This window comes from Mobula birostris, chromosome 1 (genome assembly GCF_030028105.1).
Source record: "Mobula birostris isolate sMobBir1 chromosome 1, sMobBir1.hap1, whole genome shotgun sequence".
Classification (NCBI taxonomy): Eukaryota; Metazoa; Chordata; class Chondrichthyes; order Myliobatiformes; family Myliobatidae; genus Mobula; species Mobula birostris.
In genome coordinates this window covers 218,256,115-218,271,890 of record NC_092370.1, presented here as the reverse complement: position 1 = coordinate 218,271,890, position 15,776 = coordinate 218,256,115, and the positions used below count along the sequence as shown (strand labels likewise).

The 15,776-nt window shown below is 43.6% G+C and overlaps 1 protein-coding gene across 4 annotated transcripts in view; it reads right to left on the bottom strand.

Annotated features, from left to right (window-relative positions):
• Positions 1 to 433: 433 nt before the first annotated feature.
• The window catches only part of LOC140185387 (synaptotagmin-16-like), a 190,207-nt gene continuing 174,864 nt past the window's right edge, over positions 434 to 15,776 (bottom strand). For 2 of the 4 annotated variants that reach the window (XM_072238766.1, XM_072238874.1), the window contains one exon: positions 434 to 1,554. In XM_072238766.1, the coding sequence (XP_072094867.1) occupies positions 1,241 to 1,554 (314 nt within the window). In that variant the 3' untranslated portion in view covers positions 434 to 1,240. The remainder of the gene's footprint in view (positions 1,555 to 15,776) is intronic. The other 2 variants (XM_072238828.1, XM_072238946.1) reach the window with 2 other exon arrangements.

Sequence of the window (15,776 nt, the reverse complement as noted above, 5' to 3'; positions counted from 1 at the left end):
AAATAATTACTTGAAAATGGATATTGTTAAATTCCAGAAATATGACTGAACTACAGAATTAAGAAATGCACAAGATAAAAAACTGCTGCACCAAATGATCTGTTTCCACCCTACAGACTTTCATCAATGGCACTTCTATGAAGTTATTTGTACACTGTTAATTGTAATTGTTTTTAAAATTTATTAGAGCAAGGTACAGCTATCCTCAAGACTCTTCATTTACAGCTTTTACCTCAAAAATGTGTGTTAAATCAGAGATTCAAATCACCTAATTTTTCTAAATTTATTTGTTTTCCTATGGTAGGATTCTTATGCAAAGCAGTTTATCCTCTCCAACGAGCTTGAAGAAAAGCACGGAGTACAAGAGTAATTTTCTAAGTTGCTGGTTGGATGTATTTAAATAGAATCATCATTTGGATTTATGTTGCCTTGTTATTCATCCTCAGAAAGAGCTGTCTTTCACATTCAAATGGAATCTGATGCCAAGCGCAATAGTGTTTATCCACTTCTGGGAGTTGAATCATCAAAAGATATAAAATGTAATAATCTAATATTTAGTGGCAGAAACAACAGAAATAATATACAATTTGCAGAAAGCAGCTTCAGCTGACAGGTAATGATGTATACTCATCTTCTCAAGCACTGTAATCACTCAAAGTCACTTCACAGCCAGTTTCGATCATGCCTCCTTAGGATATTCTAGACTCTGACATTTCTAGAGGGAGATTTAATTTTACCAATGCTTCATTCTGTACAGCTTGTTTTATTATCATTAAAGAGACATGTTTAAACAAAAATCAGTGATATTTAGCATTTGCAGCTGTCAACAAATTAGAGACTGCTCAACTCTCAGAGGAAGGAAACATTTGAAGAACTAGATTACTTTTGCATGCATGGCTTGGCACTAACTAATGACCAATTAAAGAGTTAACGTAACATGCACTTACATCTCTAGCAACAGCAGTTCCTTTGTACTACATGTTCAGCCTAGGGACTGATTTGTCATTGTCACTATATCACAGTGACACAGCTCCTCCGCAGGCACTTATCTCTTGGAATTACCTTTTAAATCCCTGTAAGAATTTCTCATTCTAGATAAGCAATCTACTATACATAATAAAGTCTTGGACTACTGTAAGGTTTTAGCATTAGCATAGAGTCTGAACAATGCAATACAACAGATGTCTGCTGCATAGATAAAAGGTCTCCAAAAGACATCCTTTATTAAACCAGAGTGTGTTTAAGATTCCAGCAGTGTGTGCCATCTGCACACCTGGTGGCTCTGACATTCCCTCATTTCCAGCCAGTGATTTTGTTCTTCCTCCCCACTGCTGTTCTGACCCATGGAAATCCAACCGATCATTTCCTTGCGCTTCATACTGCGCCGGGTGTAAATCGAGATCATCAGTGTGACTTCAGAAAGCTGGAAAAGAGCAACCTGAAAGATGAAAGTCTCCTTGTAGACCGGGTTAGGCTGACCACGTCGAATGGACGTTTTGCACCGGGACATCTCCTGCCCAGCTGAGTTAAGGAGAGAGAGTTTTGCATATGTGTCTAGAAATTCAAACAGAAAATAAAGAAGTTTGTGTTAAAGTAAAATTGTAGCACGTTAACTGATTCAAACAATATAACTTTTTAAGGCTACAAGAATACTAACATATTAAAACATGGTGGATTAATGTCTCACAAGAATTTAAGAACTACCAATGGCTCCATCTACTATATTGCATGAAATGAATGCTTCACCAATTGTTTATGTTGATCTGCTCAGTAACTCAGAACTGTACAGGACGGTACAGGACCACTGTTGCCCAATAAACAATGGCTTCTAGAGTTACAGAGAAACAGGCCTCTTGGCCTACTTGAGTCTAGATGACCATCAAATTATCATTTTGACACCCTATCCCATTTTATTCTCTGCACTTTCACATCAATCTCCCACAAATTTCACCAATCATCCACCTAGGGCCAGCGTATACAGGCCAATGTGTTGCCAACCAACACCACTTTCGGGCTGTGGGAAGAAACTTGACAGCCCAGTGGAAATCAGTCACAGGGAGAATGTGAAGACTGCACTCGGACTGCACCGAAGGTCGGCAATGAATTCAGGTGGCTGGGAGCTTTGAGGCAGTGGTTCTACTATCTGCTCCACTGTGTCTCCCTGTGTTGGAAGTGCTCTCCCGACCTTCAAACACCATCTTCCTTAGATGCCAAAGGCTAAGTTGGTGCACTAATAACAACAACACTCCCAAGTCCACGCAATAGCTTCAGGAAAAATCAGCGTGTGCCATGCACACGTTGTGTCCTTTCTCCTGTAAACAGTTCCAGCTCCTGTGTCGTAGATTAGTCTCCTGCCCCACAATCATTCCAGCTCATCTATCCTTCCTTTGAGAACTAGAGACTGATCCCTGTAAATGAATGCCACTCTATATCTGCTTCAACCTTTCACTAAGAATTTATCTAAACTTTGCAAAAGATTTATTCTAATCTTCAAAACTTCCAAGTTTAAAATATGAAGCAACATTTATTCGATATAATGATAAAGATACAAGAATGAGTTGTATTTGTCACATGTCCATCAACACACTGAAACATACAGTTAAATCCATCATTTGCATCGAACCAAATCAGCAAGGATTGTGCTGAGAGCAGCCAGCAAGTGTTGGTACGCTTCCAGCACCAACACAGCATGCCCACAACTTACTAACCCTAACCATCAACACAAGAGATTCTGAAGGTGCTGGAAATCTAGAGTAACACACAAAAAATGCTGCAGGGACTCACCTGGCTTCTCCTATCAGCTTCCAGATCATACTCTTTTCCCCCTCTTACTCTAGCTTCTTTCCCCTCCCCTTCTAGTTCTGATGAAGGGTCTCAGCCTAAAACGTTGACTGCATAGATGCTGCCCGACCTGCTGAATTCTTCCTGCATTCTGTGTGTGTCACTAACTCTAACTGTATATCTTTGGAAAATGGGAAGAAACCCAGAGTACCGATAGGAAACCCATATGGTAACAGGAAGAACGTAAAAACTCCTTACAGATAGCAATGGGAATCGAACTGCAACTGCAGTTTGCTGATATAAAGCGATTCCACTAATTTTACCATATTTTACCATACCACTCTTCCTACACGACCATGCCTCCCATTCTACACTATGGTGATATGAAAAATTGCAAAAACCTTGCTTCTGTCTAATCCTCAATCAAATAAAATAATAAAAAGATCATCACACTAAGAGTTTGATTAATCTTTTTGGAAATGATATCTAAATAATAGCACACTGTTTTCTTTCTGAAAGCAGTGTGGCATTGAAGGGAAACATTTTACTCTCAGGGCTCTTAAAGTGAACAATTCCTTTTACAGGTTTTCAGCCTCCCTACCCACTTATCATCACTGCATCCCACTATCGACAGGCACACCTTCACCACCAGTCTGCCCCACCTTCAAATTCCTAAAGAATTTATCTTCTATGTTCCAGAGAACAGGTCATCCTGACTGACAGGATTTTCAATAATCCTTCACGGAGACTGGAACTGTGGTACACAAATCGAATCATTCACACAGCAATGTTTAAATTGAAATTTATACTCTCTCCAGCTCATACCCAACAAAACAGGTAACATTGTTTGAAATGTGATTTATTTGGGAATCAGAAGTTGAACTGATTATTCAGGAATCAGAACATTTTTCTTCAGCCTGATTAAAACCTCAGCTGGAAAGCTAGCTTTCAAAGGTTTCGAAGTGTTATAGAGTGCTTGTCCTTTTTCATATTCCAAATCATCTAACACCCTCATAAGAAGCCAACATCATAGAGGTGTGAAAATTAGTCAGATATACAAAAACAGACAAATTGGTGCAAATTAGAAATAAAATTATAGACAGTGGCTGATGTTTAACAGGAAGCTCTCTGCACAAACCTTCTTTTGGCAATGACATCATATCTGACGGGAGAGAGGAATGGAAATGGGCAGATATCAGAGATAAAACATAATACTTTTAAATACAAAATATACTTATGGACAGAGCTGTGTATACCCTGAAGAATTAAATTAGATAAGGTCATATCTTAATGACAGGTAAAGAATGAATGGAATGGAATGGTAATATCTGATCAGTGCTCATGCCTAATCATATCATTGTTGTTACAACAGTTGTAGAAAGACTGTGTCAAATGTGGTGATCTACATTCCTTTGGACCCCATGGGGAAGTTGAAGGCAGGTTTTCTGACATATGGACAGTCCAGGACCAGATATCAGAAACTATGCATAGGTTTGTGCTCTGGAGGGATTACTCAATCTGAACTTACTATTGAGCATTAACAAAGTAGTTAAGAATGATAACCCCCAATCTGACTGGTATAAGAACAGGCACTCCAGGCTATCTCTGATATGGAACAGAACATTGAATCCCACCGTTCAGCTGCTACCTGCCTTCAGCCAAGAAACCCCGGACTATAAGATACTGAATGGCCACAATCCAATGGACGAATTTCTCTGTCAATAACCATATAACAATTACAGCACGGAAACAGGCCATCTCGGCCCTTCTAGTCCATGCCGAACTCTTACTCTCACCTAGTCCCACTGACTTGCACTAAGCCCATAACCCCCCATTCCTTTCCTGTCCATATAGCTATCCAATTTAACTTTAAACGACAACATCAAACCTGCCTCAACCACTTCTGCTGGAAGCTCGTTCCACACAGCTACCACTCTCTGAGTAAAGAAGTTTCCCCTCATGTTACCCCTAAACTTTTGCCCTTTAACTCTCAACTCATGTCCTCTTGTTTGAATCTCCCCCACTCTCAATGGAAAAAGCAGCATACCAAAAGCTTTCTTCATCACCCTATCCATATGAGATTCCACCTTCAGGGAACTATGCACCATTATTCCTAGATCCCTCTGTTCTACTGCATTCTTCAATGCCCTACCATTTACCATGTATGTCCTATTTTGATTAGTCCTACCAAAATGTAGCACCTCACATTTATCAACATTAAACTCCATCTGCCATTTTTCAGCCCACTCTTCTAACTGGCCCAAATCTCTCTGCAGGCTTTGAAAACGTACTTCATTATCCACAACTCCACCTACCTTAGTATCATCTGCATACTTACAAATCCAATTTACCACCCCATCATCCAGATCATTAATATATATGACAAACAACACTGGACCCAGTACAGATACCCAGTACCCCGTACAGTCAAGGGCCGTGAAAGAAGAATTTCCTCATGTTGTTCAGACCTGGAATCCAATCTATTGCAGAATGTATAACCACAAAACCCAGGGTGGTTTTAGAATCAGAAGATCCATAACTGATGTACTCTTAGTTCAGCATTTGGAAGAGAAGTACAAATGAGACCATTGTTTATTCACCTTCCCAAAGCATGCAATTGTGTAAACAGGGATAATCCATGCAAGGTGCTGATGAAAACCGGCTGTTTACTGAAACTTCTCAATATGATCCATTCCTTTCAGGACAACCAGACCAGTCTACCACATCAGAACCCTTCAAGGCCCATAAATGAGTCAGTTATGGCGGCAGCAGCATTCCATTATTTCATGCTGCGAAATGCCTTCAGCTCATCTGCACAAGACCTCTGTTCCTGAGAGGGCCAAGAAAACTTGTGCCAGCTCCCCATCAGGCAGTTAGTCTATGCCCACAATGCCATTCTGGCATCCCATACAAAGGAACACCCCCACCGGTTCATGGACAAACTCCAACCTTTCTGTAAGGAACTGTGTTGGCCACCACCAATGGGGTAACATGTCCTTTTCCAACTGACACACCACCATAAAACAGCATTGATAATGTGTCAGTGAAGAGCCTCACACAACCAGCTGTTTGATGCTGATGTCCATGTGCACACTGGAAAGTTTGCAGCTGAGCCAGGAAGGATAGACTAGCAGCAACCCAATGGAAAACTCTAAAACAGTGTCCCCACTGACACTGAGCTCTGAGTACACCTCTGGGGCCAGAGCAACAGATGCAAGGCATGAGAAATTATTGCAAAATTTTCTATTTTTATTGCCTCAGTTACAATCTTAGATATCTCCTGGTGGGGCATGGTCAGTGATTTTCAGGTACTTTAATGTAGACTCCTTCAGACTTTCTAGAAATATTTGAAACCTGGTCTTCACCAGTTTTCGAATACGATGGTACATGAGAGGAAAGTCTGTGTGCATTCATCACAGAGTGCACCTGATGGTCAATGGGTGCATTGCTAGGAGCGTTCTATACGGTGAATTAATCACCTGGTCACCAACGGTTGGGCATCCAGGCCTCCACTACAAAGGCATCTGAAAGCTAGATGTGAAGTTGGCAGACACTGACACTGGGACTCAACCACTGGGGGGACTGTTTGAGAAAGGATCAGAAGAGGTGAGGAGAACAGAAAGTTCAGTGGGCTGAGAAGAGGGCCCAGAGGTAGCAAAAGCCATTAAGTTTGGTCCCTTCTCAGCACGTAGCCTTCATGTGCAGTGAGAGCAACAGAGACCGCTACAACAGTGTGTCCCCATGAGCCACATGGGGTAAGGTTCAACACTGAGCTGAACATCAAGCTGAAAACTATTTTGTAATGATGCAGCTCTATAAAACTCTGGTTAGGCCACACTTGGAGTACTGCATCCAGTTCTGGTCACCTCATTATAGGAAGGATGTGGAAGCATTGGAAAGGGTACGGAGGAGATTTACCAGGATGCTGCCTGGTTTAGAAAGTATGCATTATGATCAGAGATTAAGGGAGCTAGGGCTTTAGTCTTTGGAGAGAAGGAGGATGAGAGGAGACATGATAGAGGTGTACAAGATAATAAGAGGAATAGATAGAGTGGATAGCCAGCGCCTCTTCCCCAGGGCACCACTGCTCAATACAAGAGGACATGGCTTTAAGGTAAGGGGTGGGAAGTTCAAGGGGGATATTAGAGGAAGGTTTTTTACTCAGAGAGTGGTTGGTGCGTGGAATGCACTGCCTGAGTCAGTGGTGGAGGCAGATACACTAGTGAAATTTAAGAGACTGCTAGACAGGTATATGGAGGAATTTAAGGTGGGGGCTTATATGGGAGGCAGGGTTTGAGGGTTGGCACAACATTATGGGCCGAAGGGCCTGTACTGTGCTGTACTATTCTATGTTCTATGTTCTATTGTCCTGTGGGACAAGAGGCTGCCAGCCTATTCTTTGAAATATTGACGTGTGTTCAACTAAAGTAAGGAACTTTGGCAGTGGTGGTGAGGACAAAAAACTGGGGTAGGGCACAGTTTGATGAGGCTATTGTTTGACTGCTTTGGTCCTTCTTAATCTCATTCATCAATCTCCCAAGCAGCAAACCCTCACCCACTCCCACAAGCCTCGTCCTCCCCATGCAGTCTGAAACATTTCAAAGAGGTGCTCCCGCACATAGGCAGGCAGAGGTGCTGCCGCATGACTGACCACACTCACAGCTCAAGAATGAGTTATTTGGAACAGCTCAATGCTAAACCTCGCCTAACTGCAAAAAGCTTGCTCTATGTCTCCTCTTTCTTCTTCGGCCGAAGTAATCGTGCTCTGTGCAAAAGACAGTGTGGAAAAATGAAGCGTTGTTTCTCAGTCCTGCTTCCGTGATACAGTTAATTGCTCCCACAGCTGGGTGTGGTAGACCCCAACTGCCTTAAGAGATTGTATACTCTATGGTAACTGGAGATCTTCTCCTAATAACGAGTGAAAGCCTGGAGCCCAGTGTTACCACAATCCCTAAATATGTGAAGCTTTGCTCTGAAAATATAAAATTTAAGCCCTTCAGCAGGATCAAATGTCTGGCATTTTCAACAGAAAGTGTCATTTCCTGTTGTCATGCAAGGATAAACCCTGCTCGGTATCAATATTCAGCATCACCGTGGGCGAATTGAAACCTTACCTTTCAGTTCCTGAAGGCATGACATTGAATCAACTGTTCATGAATCAGCTCTTCATAATCCTCTTAATAACAGAGGTTGGCCCCTAAATACTGCAGGTTATGACCCCAGTAGTTATGTGGGGAAAATTTTATCTGTCCACTGGCATGCACTCTTCTGGGGTTTATTTGGATAGTAGGAAAACATCTCAGTTGGAATAAGACCACAAGACCAAAAGAGATAGAAGCAGAATTAGGCCATTCATCTGATTGAGTCTGCTCCATCATGGCTGATCCACTTTCCCCCTCAATCCCATTCTTGTGCCTTCTCCCCTTAACCTTTCATGCCCTGAATAATCAAGAACCTATCAAACTCCGCCTTAAATACACACAATATCTTGACTTCCACAGCCACCCAAGGCAATGAATTCCATAGATTCACCACTCTCTGGCTAAAGAAATTCCCCCTCATCTCTGTTTTAAATAGACATCCTTCTATTCTGAGGCTGTGCCCTCTGGTCCAAGACTCCCCCATGATAGGAAACATCCTCTCCACATCCACTCTATCGAGGCCTTTCACCATTTGATAAGTTTCAATGAGATCCACCCTTATTCTTCTGAACTCCAGTGAGTACAGGCCCAGAGCCATCACATGCTCCTCGTACAATAGCCCTTTCATTTGCGGAATCATTCTCGCAAACCTCCTCTGAACCCTCTCAAATGTCAGCACATACTTTCTAAATTAAGGGGCCCAAAACTGTTCACAATACTCCAAGTGGGGCCTTACTAGTGCTTTATGAAGCCTCAGTATTACATCCTTGCTTTTATATTCTAGTCCTGTCGAAATGGATACTAAAATTGCATTTGCCTTCCTCACCACCGACTCAAACTGCAAGTGAAACTTTAGGGAATCCTGCACGAGGACATAAAAGTCCCTGACACTGTTCAGCTAATAGTCTACGTTTTAGTTCCTTCCACCAAAGTACACAAGCTAACACCAGGGGGCACAGTTTTGAGGTGCTTGCGAATAGGTACCAAGGGGATGTCAGGGTGTCGTGGGTGCAAAGAATGCACTGCCAGCAGTGGTGGTGGAAGTGGATACAATAGGGTCTTTTAAGAGCCTCTTAGCTAGGTGCAAGGAGCTTAGAAAAATCGAGGGCTATGCACAGGGGAAATTCTCTAAGCAGTCTCTAGAGTAGGTTACATGGTCAGCACAACATTGTGGGCCGAAGGGCCTGTAATATGCTGTAGATTTCTATGTTCCATGTTTTATGTACATGCCATACACTTCTGGACACTGTATTCGATCTGCCACTTCTTTGCCCATTCTTCTAATCTGTCTATATCCTTCTGCACCCTCCCTGCTTCCTCAACACTACCTGACCCTCCACCTATCTTCACATCATCCGCAAACTCGGCAACAAAGCTATCAATTCCATCATCCAAATCATTGCCATATAATGCAAAAAGAAGCAGTTCCATCTGCAATCCCCGTGGAACACCACTAGTCACCGACGGCTAATCAGAAAAAGCTCCCTTTATTTCCCACGCTTTGTCTCCTGCCAATTATCCAACCCTCTATCCTGTCAGCATCTTGCTTGTAAATCCATGGGCATTTATCTTGTTAAGCAGCCTCTGGTTGTTAGATTAGATTATGAGGACACGCAGTCCTCTTTTATTGTCATCTAGTAATGCATGCATTAAGAAATTCCACAATTTGTTCCTCCAGAATGATATCACAGAAACACAAGATAAAAGGCCTTCTGGAAATCCAAGTACACAACATCCTGCAATTCTCCTTTGTCTCCTGCTTGTTATTTCCTCAAAGATTTCCAACAGATTGGGGAGGAAAGATTTTCCCTTAAGGAAACCATTTGACTTGGGCCTATTTTTTCATGTGTCTCCAAGTACTCTCGACCTCATTCTTAACAATCAACTCCAACATCTTCCCATTTACTGAGATCAGGCTAAACTGGCCTATAATTTACTTTCTACTGCCTCCTTCCCTTCTTGAAGAGCAGAGTGTCATTTGCAACTTTCCAATCGTCTGCAACCATGTCAGAATCTAGTAATTCTTGAAACATCATTACTAATGCTTCCACAATCTCTTCAGCTACCTTTTTCAGAGCCCTGGGGTGCAGTCCATCTGGTCTAGGTGTCATATAGACCTTCAGACCCATCAGCTTCCCAAGCAGCTTCCCTTTAGCAAAAGCAATTGTACTCACTTTTGCCCCTTAACACTCTCGAACGTCTGGCACACTGTTAGTGTCTTCCACGGTTAAGGTGGATGCAAAATACTGATTTACTTCATCTGCCATCTTCTTGTCCCCCAGTAATACCTCTCCAGCATCATTTTCCAGCAGTCCGATATCTACTCTCGCCCCTCTTTTACTTTTTATATATTTGAAAAAAACTTTTGGTATCCTCTTTGGTATTATTGGCTAGCTTACCTTCATATTTCATCTCTTCCCTACTTATGGCTTTTTAGTTGCTTTCAGCTGATTTTTAAAAGCTTCTGAATCCTCTAACCTCACTAATTTTTGCTATATTATAAGCTCTCACATGCTTTTATATTGTTTTTGTCTTCTCTTGTCCATTACAGCGTGTCATCCTGTCTTTAGAATACTACTTCTTCTTTGGAATATATCTATCCTGTGCCTTCTGAATTTCTTCCAGAAACTCCAGCCATTGTTGTTCTGCCATCCTCCCTGCTAGTGTCCCCTTCCTATATGGCCAGCTCCTCTCTCATACCTTTATAATTTCCTTTACTCCACTGTATTGATACATCAGCATCTCCCTCTCAAATTCCAGGATGAAGTTTATCATATTATGATCACTGACTCCTAAGGGTTCCTTTACCTTGAGCTCCCTAATAAAATCTGGTTTACTACGTAACTCCCAATCCAGAAAATTCTTTTCCCGAGTGGGCACAACCACAAACTGCTCTAAAATACCACTGTGTAGGTATTCTACCTTCAATTGTTAGAAACTGTGGCCCATATTACCTGCGCGGAAAGCGAAGGGTTGCCCAACCCTAAACCAGGAATAAGGCAGAAACATATTCCTGTGGATCCCTAAGTCATATACATTCATATACTTTCAGACACTCAGTACAATTACGTATATCTGCAACACCATAAGGCATAGTGGCAATACTAGGCTATTTGGTCCATCGCATCTGCTCTGCTATTTAAAGCTGATTTACTATATCTTTCAACCCCATTTTCCTGTCTTCTTCCTGTAACTTTTGATGTTCTTACTAAAAAAACATAGAAACATAGAAAACATACAGCACAATACAGGGCCTTTGGCCCACAAAGCTGCGCCGAACATGTCCTTACCTCAGAAATTACCTAGGGTTACCCACAGCCCTCTATTTTTCTAAGCTCTGTGTACCTATCCAGGAGTTTCGTAAAAGACCCTATCGTATCTGCCTCCACCACCGTTGTTGGCAGCCCATTCCACGCACTCACCACTCTGCGTAAAAACTTACCCCTGACATCTCCTCTACCCCTGACTAATCAAGGAACTATCAAGCTCTGCTTTAAACAGATCCAATGACTTAATCTCCACAGCTGTCTGCAGAAATAATTTCTACAAATTCACTACCCTTGGCCTAAAGAAATTCCTCCTCATCTCTGTTCTAAATGGACATCCAAGTAGTCAAACAGTGTAAAATGACTTACAGAAGTTTGAGAATATAGAGTCTCTACCTTATCCACAGTTCCTTTCATTTCTGAGTGAAAATTTGGTGCCTGGAGCTTCATTTGCCTTTTGAACCCAAGCCCATTTCCCAACCCCATTCCAATATGTTGCACTAATGAAAAATTCCATCATATTTTGCTGTAAAGATATGGACCCCTTCAAATTTCTTAGAAACACTATAACCTTGTCTCTATTAGTTTTTGAATATTCTGGGACAATAGTAGAAAGTTCGAGCCTGGAATATTTTGTATAAAAATTTCACAAGTTTGTGACCAACATGGGTGTCTTTGGTAGTACATCTGGAATGTGTCAAAATGACCATGGCAGTGCCTTTCTCCGGAAAGATTAAGTTTCAGTTTCCACAGCCCAGTAAGTCAATCCAGCAGAGCAGTTAAAGGATCTTCTCCCTCAAGTTTAATTCAGTCCATGCTTTGCCCCATTCCCAGTGCCATTTACGGCTGGTCGTCGAAGGCTCAGCTGGGCCTATGGATCTTGATCAAGGCCTCCTGTCTGGTTAGTTTGCATGCAATAATGACTCAGCAATGACAGGGCTCCCAGTGAATTTTCCCTTCTCTCAGCAGCTCACACCATGTTTTCCGATTAATACCTTTCTCTGTTACGTTTAACTTTGGAACTGCTGTGCTTCAATCCTGCAACTCTGCATTATGCAGGACACCCACAGCATACCACCATGCAGGGGATTCTATAAGCAATGAAATATTCCTTTGCAGAATTGCAACGTACGATATGCAGGCATTGAACCAGATACAGGCTGAAAGAATGGGTTGAAGATAAACTAAATGTCTTGATACAGTAATAAAACTCTATAGACAATGTGCTGGATCCCTCCAGCTGATCGCTCCTTCAGTATTATCCTGCAGCAGGTCGGTGTCATTCTGGTTGTGATTGATCAAATGAACAATCTTCTGGTGCTTTGAGAAGATAGTCATGAAAAACATATTTTTAAGCCATTTTGAACCAAGGTTATACTCTATTGTCCAGAATGCTGACAGTGCCACCATTTTCATACCCTCCTCCCATTTTGTTTTCCACTTAGAGGCAAAGCACCCAGGGATGTACTTAATCCACAATATGCAGCCCTGGATATTGCTCCTCTATGGAAAACAAGGGCTCTTCCAGACTTGAGTCCAGAAGTCAAAGTCTGATGGCTGAAGCCTGGACAATGCAGTTGGACAGCTGTCCATTAGGAGGAAAGGAAGGGGCTTGTTTTGCTGTTTGTTGTGTTTTGTTTTGTGTTGCTCTGCCAAGGATTGTGGGCATGTATGTGGTGCTAAAATGTGTGGCAACACTTGCAGGCTGCCTCCAGCACCTCCTTAAGTGTGTTCTTTGTTAACACACAAATGATGCATTTGAGTGTATGCAGACATCCCACCCTGCAAAAACTGATTTCAGGGAGGTAGCACCATCAATTTGCGGGAGACTTCCGGGAGACGTGGGATGTCTGCAATAGCGTAGCTCCTTAGCAGCTAGCCAGCTAGTTTAAATAACGTTAGCTATGCTAATGAACGAATGACACCTGTTAAACTCACCTCAACATGTCCTTTACAGTCTTAACCACCATGGGCAATAGAAAAGTCACTGTTGCAAACAGTGCAGCGAGCAACACTGTCATTATTTTTGACCCCTATTAGGCAGGGGTACACTTTAGTGTAGTCTGCGGTGATGTACGTTTTATATTTTCTTTTTTTTTTGGAACACTCTGCCACAGCGCGCGCTCTCTCTCTCGCGCTCTCGCTTGCTTGCCCTCTCGCTCTTTCGCTTGCTTTCTCTCTCGCTCTCGCTCGTTTTCTCTCTCGCAGTCTCACTTTCTCTCTCACTCTCTTGCTCGCTTTCTCTCACTTGCTTTCTCTCTCGCTCTCTTGCTTGCTTTCTCTCTCGCTCGCTTTCTCTCTCTCTCTCGCTCACTTTCTCTCTTGTTCTCTTGCTTGCTTTCTCTCTCGCTTGCTTTCTCTCTCACACTCTCGCTTTCTCTCTCGCTCTCTCACTTGCTTTCTCTCTCGCCTGCTTTCTCTCTCACTCTCTTGCTTGCTTTCTCTCTCGCTCTCTCGCTTTCTCTCTCGCTCTCTCACTTGCTTTCTCTCTCATGCTCTCACTTTCTCTCTCGCTCTCTCACTTGCTGTCTCTCTCGCTCTCTCGCTCTGTTGCTTACTTTCTCTCTCGCTCTCTCGCTCGCTTTCTCTCTCGCTCTCTCGCTCGCTTTCTCTCTCGCTCGCTTTCTCTCACACTTGCTTGCTCTCTCACTCTTTTGCTAACTTTCTCTCTCGCGCTCTCGCTTTCTCTCACTCTCTCGCTTGCTTTCTCTCTCGTTCTCTTGTTTTCTCTCTCGTTCTCTTGCTTGCTTTCTCTCTCGCGCTCTCGCTTTCTCTCTCGCTCTCTCGCTTGCTTTCTCTCTCGCTCTCTTGCTCTCTTTCTCTCTTGCTTGCTTTCTCTCTCGCTCTCTCGCTTGCTTTCTCTCTCGCTCTCTTGCTTTCTCTCTCGCTCTCTCACTTGCTTTCTCTCTCATTCTCTTGCTTTCTCTCTCGCTCTCTCGCTCACTTTCTCTCTTGCTTGCTTTCTCTCTCGCTCTCTCGCTTGCTTTCTCTCGCTCTCTCGCTTGCTTTCTCTCTCTCGCTCTCACTTGCTTTCTCTCTCGTTCTCTTGCTTTCTCTCTCGCTCTCTCGCCTGCTTGCTCTCTCGCTCTCTCACTTGCTTTCTCTCTCACTCACTCACTCGCTTTCTCTCTCGTTCTCTTGCTTTCTCTCTCTCTCTCGCTCAGTTTCTCTCTCGCTTGCTTTCTCTCTCGCTCTCTCGCTTGCTTTCTCTCTCGTTCTCTTGCTTTCTCTCTCGCTCGCTTTCTCTCTCGTTCTCTTGCTTTCTCTCTCGCTCTCTCGCTCGCTTTCTCTCTCGCTTGCTTTCTCTCTCGTTCTCTTGCTTTCTCTCTCGCTCGCTTTCTCTCTCGTTCTCTTGCTTGTTTTCTCTCTCGCTCTCTCGCTCGCTTTCTCTCTTGCTTGCTTTCTCTCTCGCTTGCTTTCTCTCTCTCGCTCTCACTTGCTTTCTCTCTCGTTCTCTTGCTTTCTCTCTCGCTCTCTCGCTCTCTCACTTGCTTTCTCTCTCACTCACTCACTCGCTTTCTCTCTCGTTCTCTTGCTTTCTCTCTCTCTCGCTCAGTTTCTCTCTCGCTTGCTTGCTCTCTCGCTGTCTCGCTCAGTTTCTCTCTCGTTTGCTTTCTCTCTCGCTCTCTTGCTTGCTTTCTCTCTCGCTTGCTTGCTCTCTCGCTCTCTTACTTGCTTTCTCTCTCGCTTGCTTTCTCTCTCGCTCTCTCGCTCGCTTTCTCTCTCGCTTGCTTTCTCTCTCGCTCTCACTCGCTTTCTCTCTCGCTCGCTTTCGCTCTCGCTTTCTCTCTCGCTCTCTCGCTCGCTTTCTCTCTCGCTCTCTCGCTTGCTTTCTCTCTTGCTCTCGCTCACTTTCTCTCTCGCTCTCTCGCTCAGTTTCTCTCTCGCTCGCTTTCTCTCTCTCTCGCTTTCTCTCTCGCTCTCGCTCGCTTTCTCTCTCCCTTTCTCGCTTGCTTTCTCTCTCGCTCTCTCTCTCGCTCTCGCTCGCTTTCTCTCTCGCTTTCTCACTCGCTTTCTCGCTCTCTTGCTTGATCTCTCACGCTCTCGCTTTCTCTCTCGCTCTCTCGCTCGCTTTCTCTCTCACTTGCTTTCTCTCTCGCTCTCGCTCGCTTTCTCTCTCGCTTTCTCGCTTTCTCGCTCTCTCGCTCGCTTTCTCTCTCGCTCTCTCGCTTGCTTTCTCTCTCGTTTTTTGCTTTCTCTCTCGCTCTCTCGCTCACTTTCTCTCTCGCTTGCTTGCTCTGTCGCTCTCTTTCTCTCTCGCTTGCTTTCTCTCTCGCTCGCTTTCTCTCTCATTTGCTTTCTCTCTCGTTGTCTTGCTTTCTCTCTCGCTCTCTTTCTCTCTCGCTTGCTTTCTCTCTCGTTTGCTTTCTCTCTCGCTCTTGCTTGCTTTCTCTCTCGCTCTCTCACTTGCTTTCTCTCTCACTCTCTCGCTCGCTTTCTCTCTCGCTCTCTTGCTTGCTTTCTCTCTCGCTCTCTCACTTGCTTTCTCTCTCGTTCTCGCTTGCTCTCTCGCTTTCTCGCTTGCTTTCTCTCTCGCTCTCTCGCTTTCTTTCTCTCTCACTTTCTCCCTTGCGTCCTCTCTCGCTCT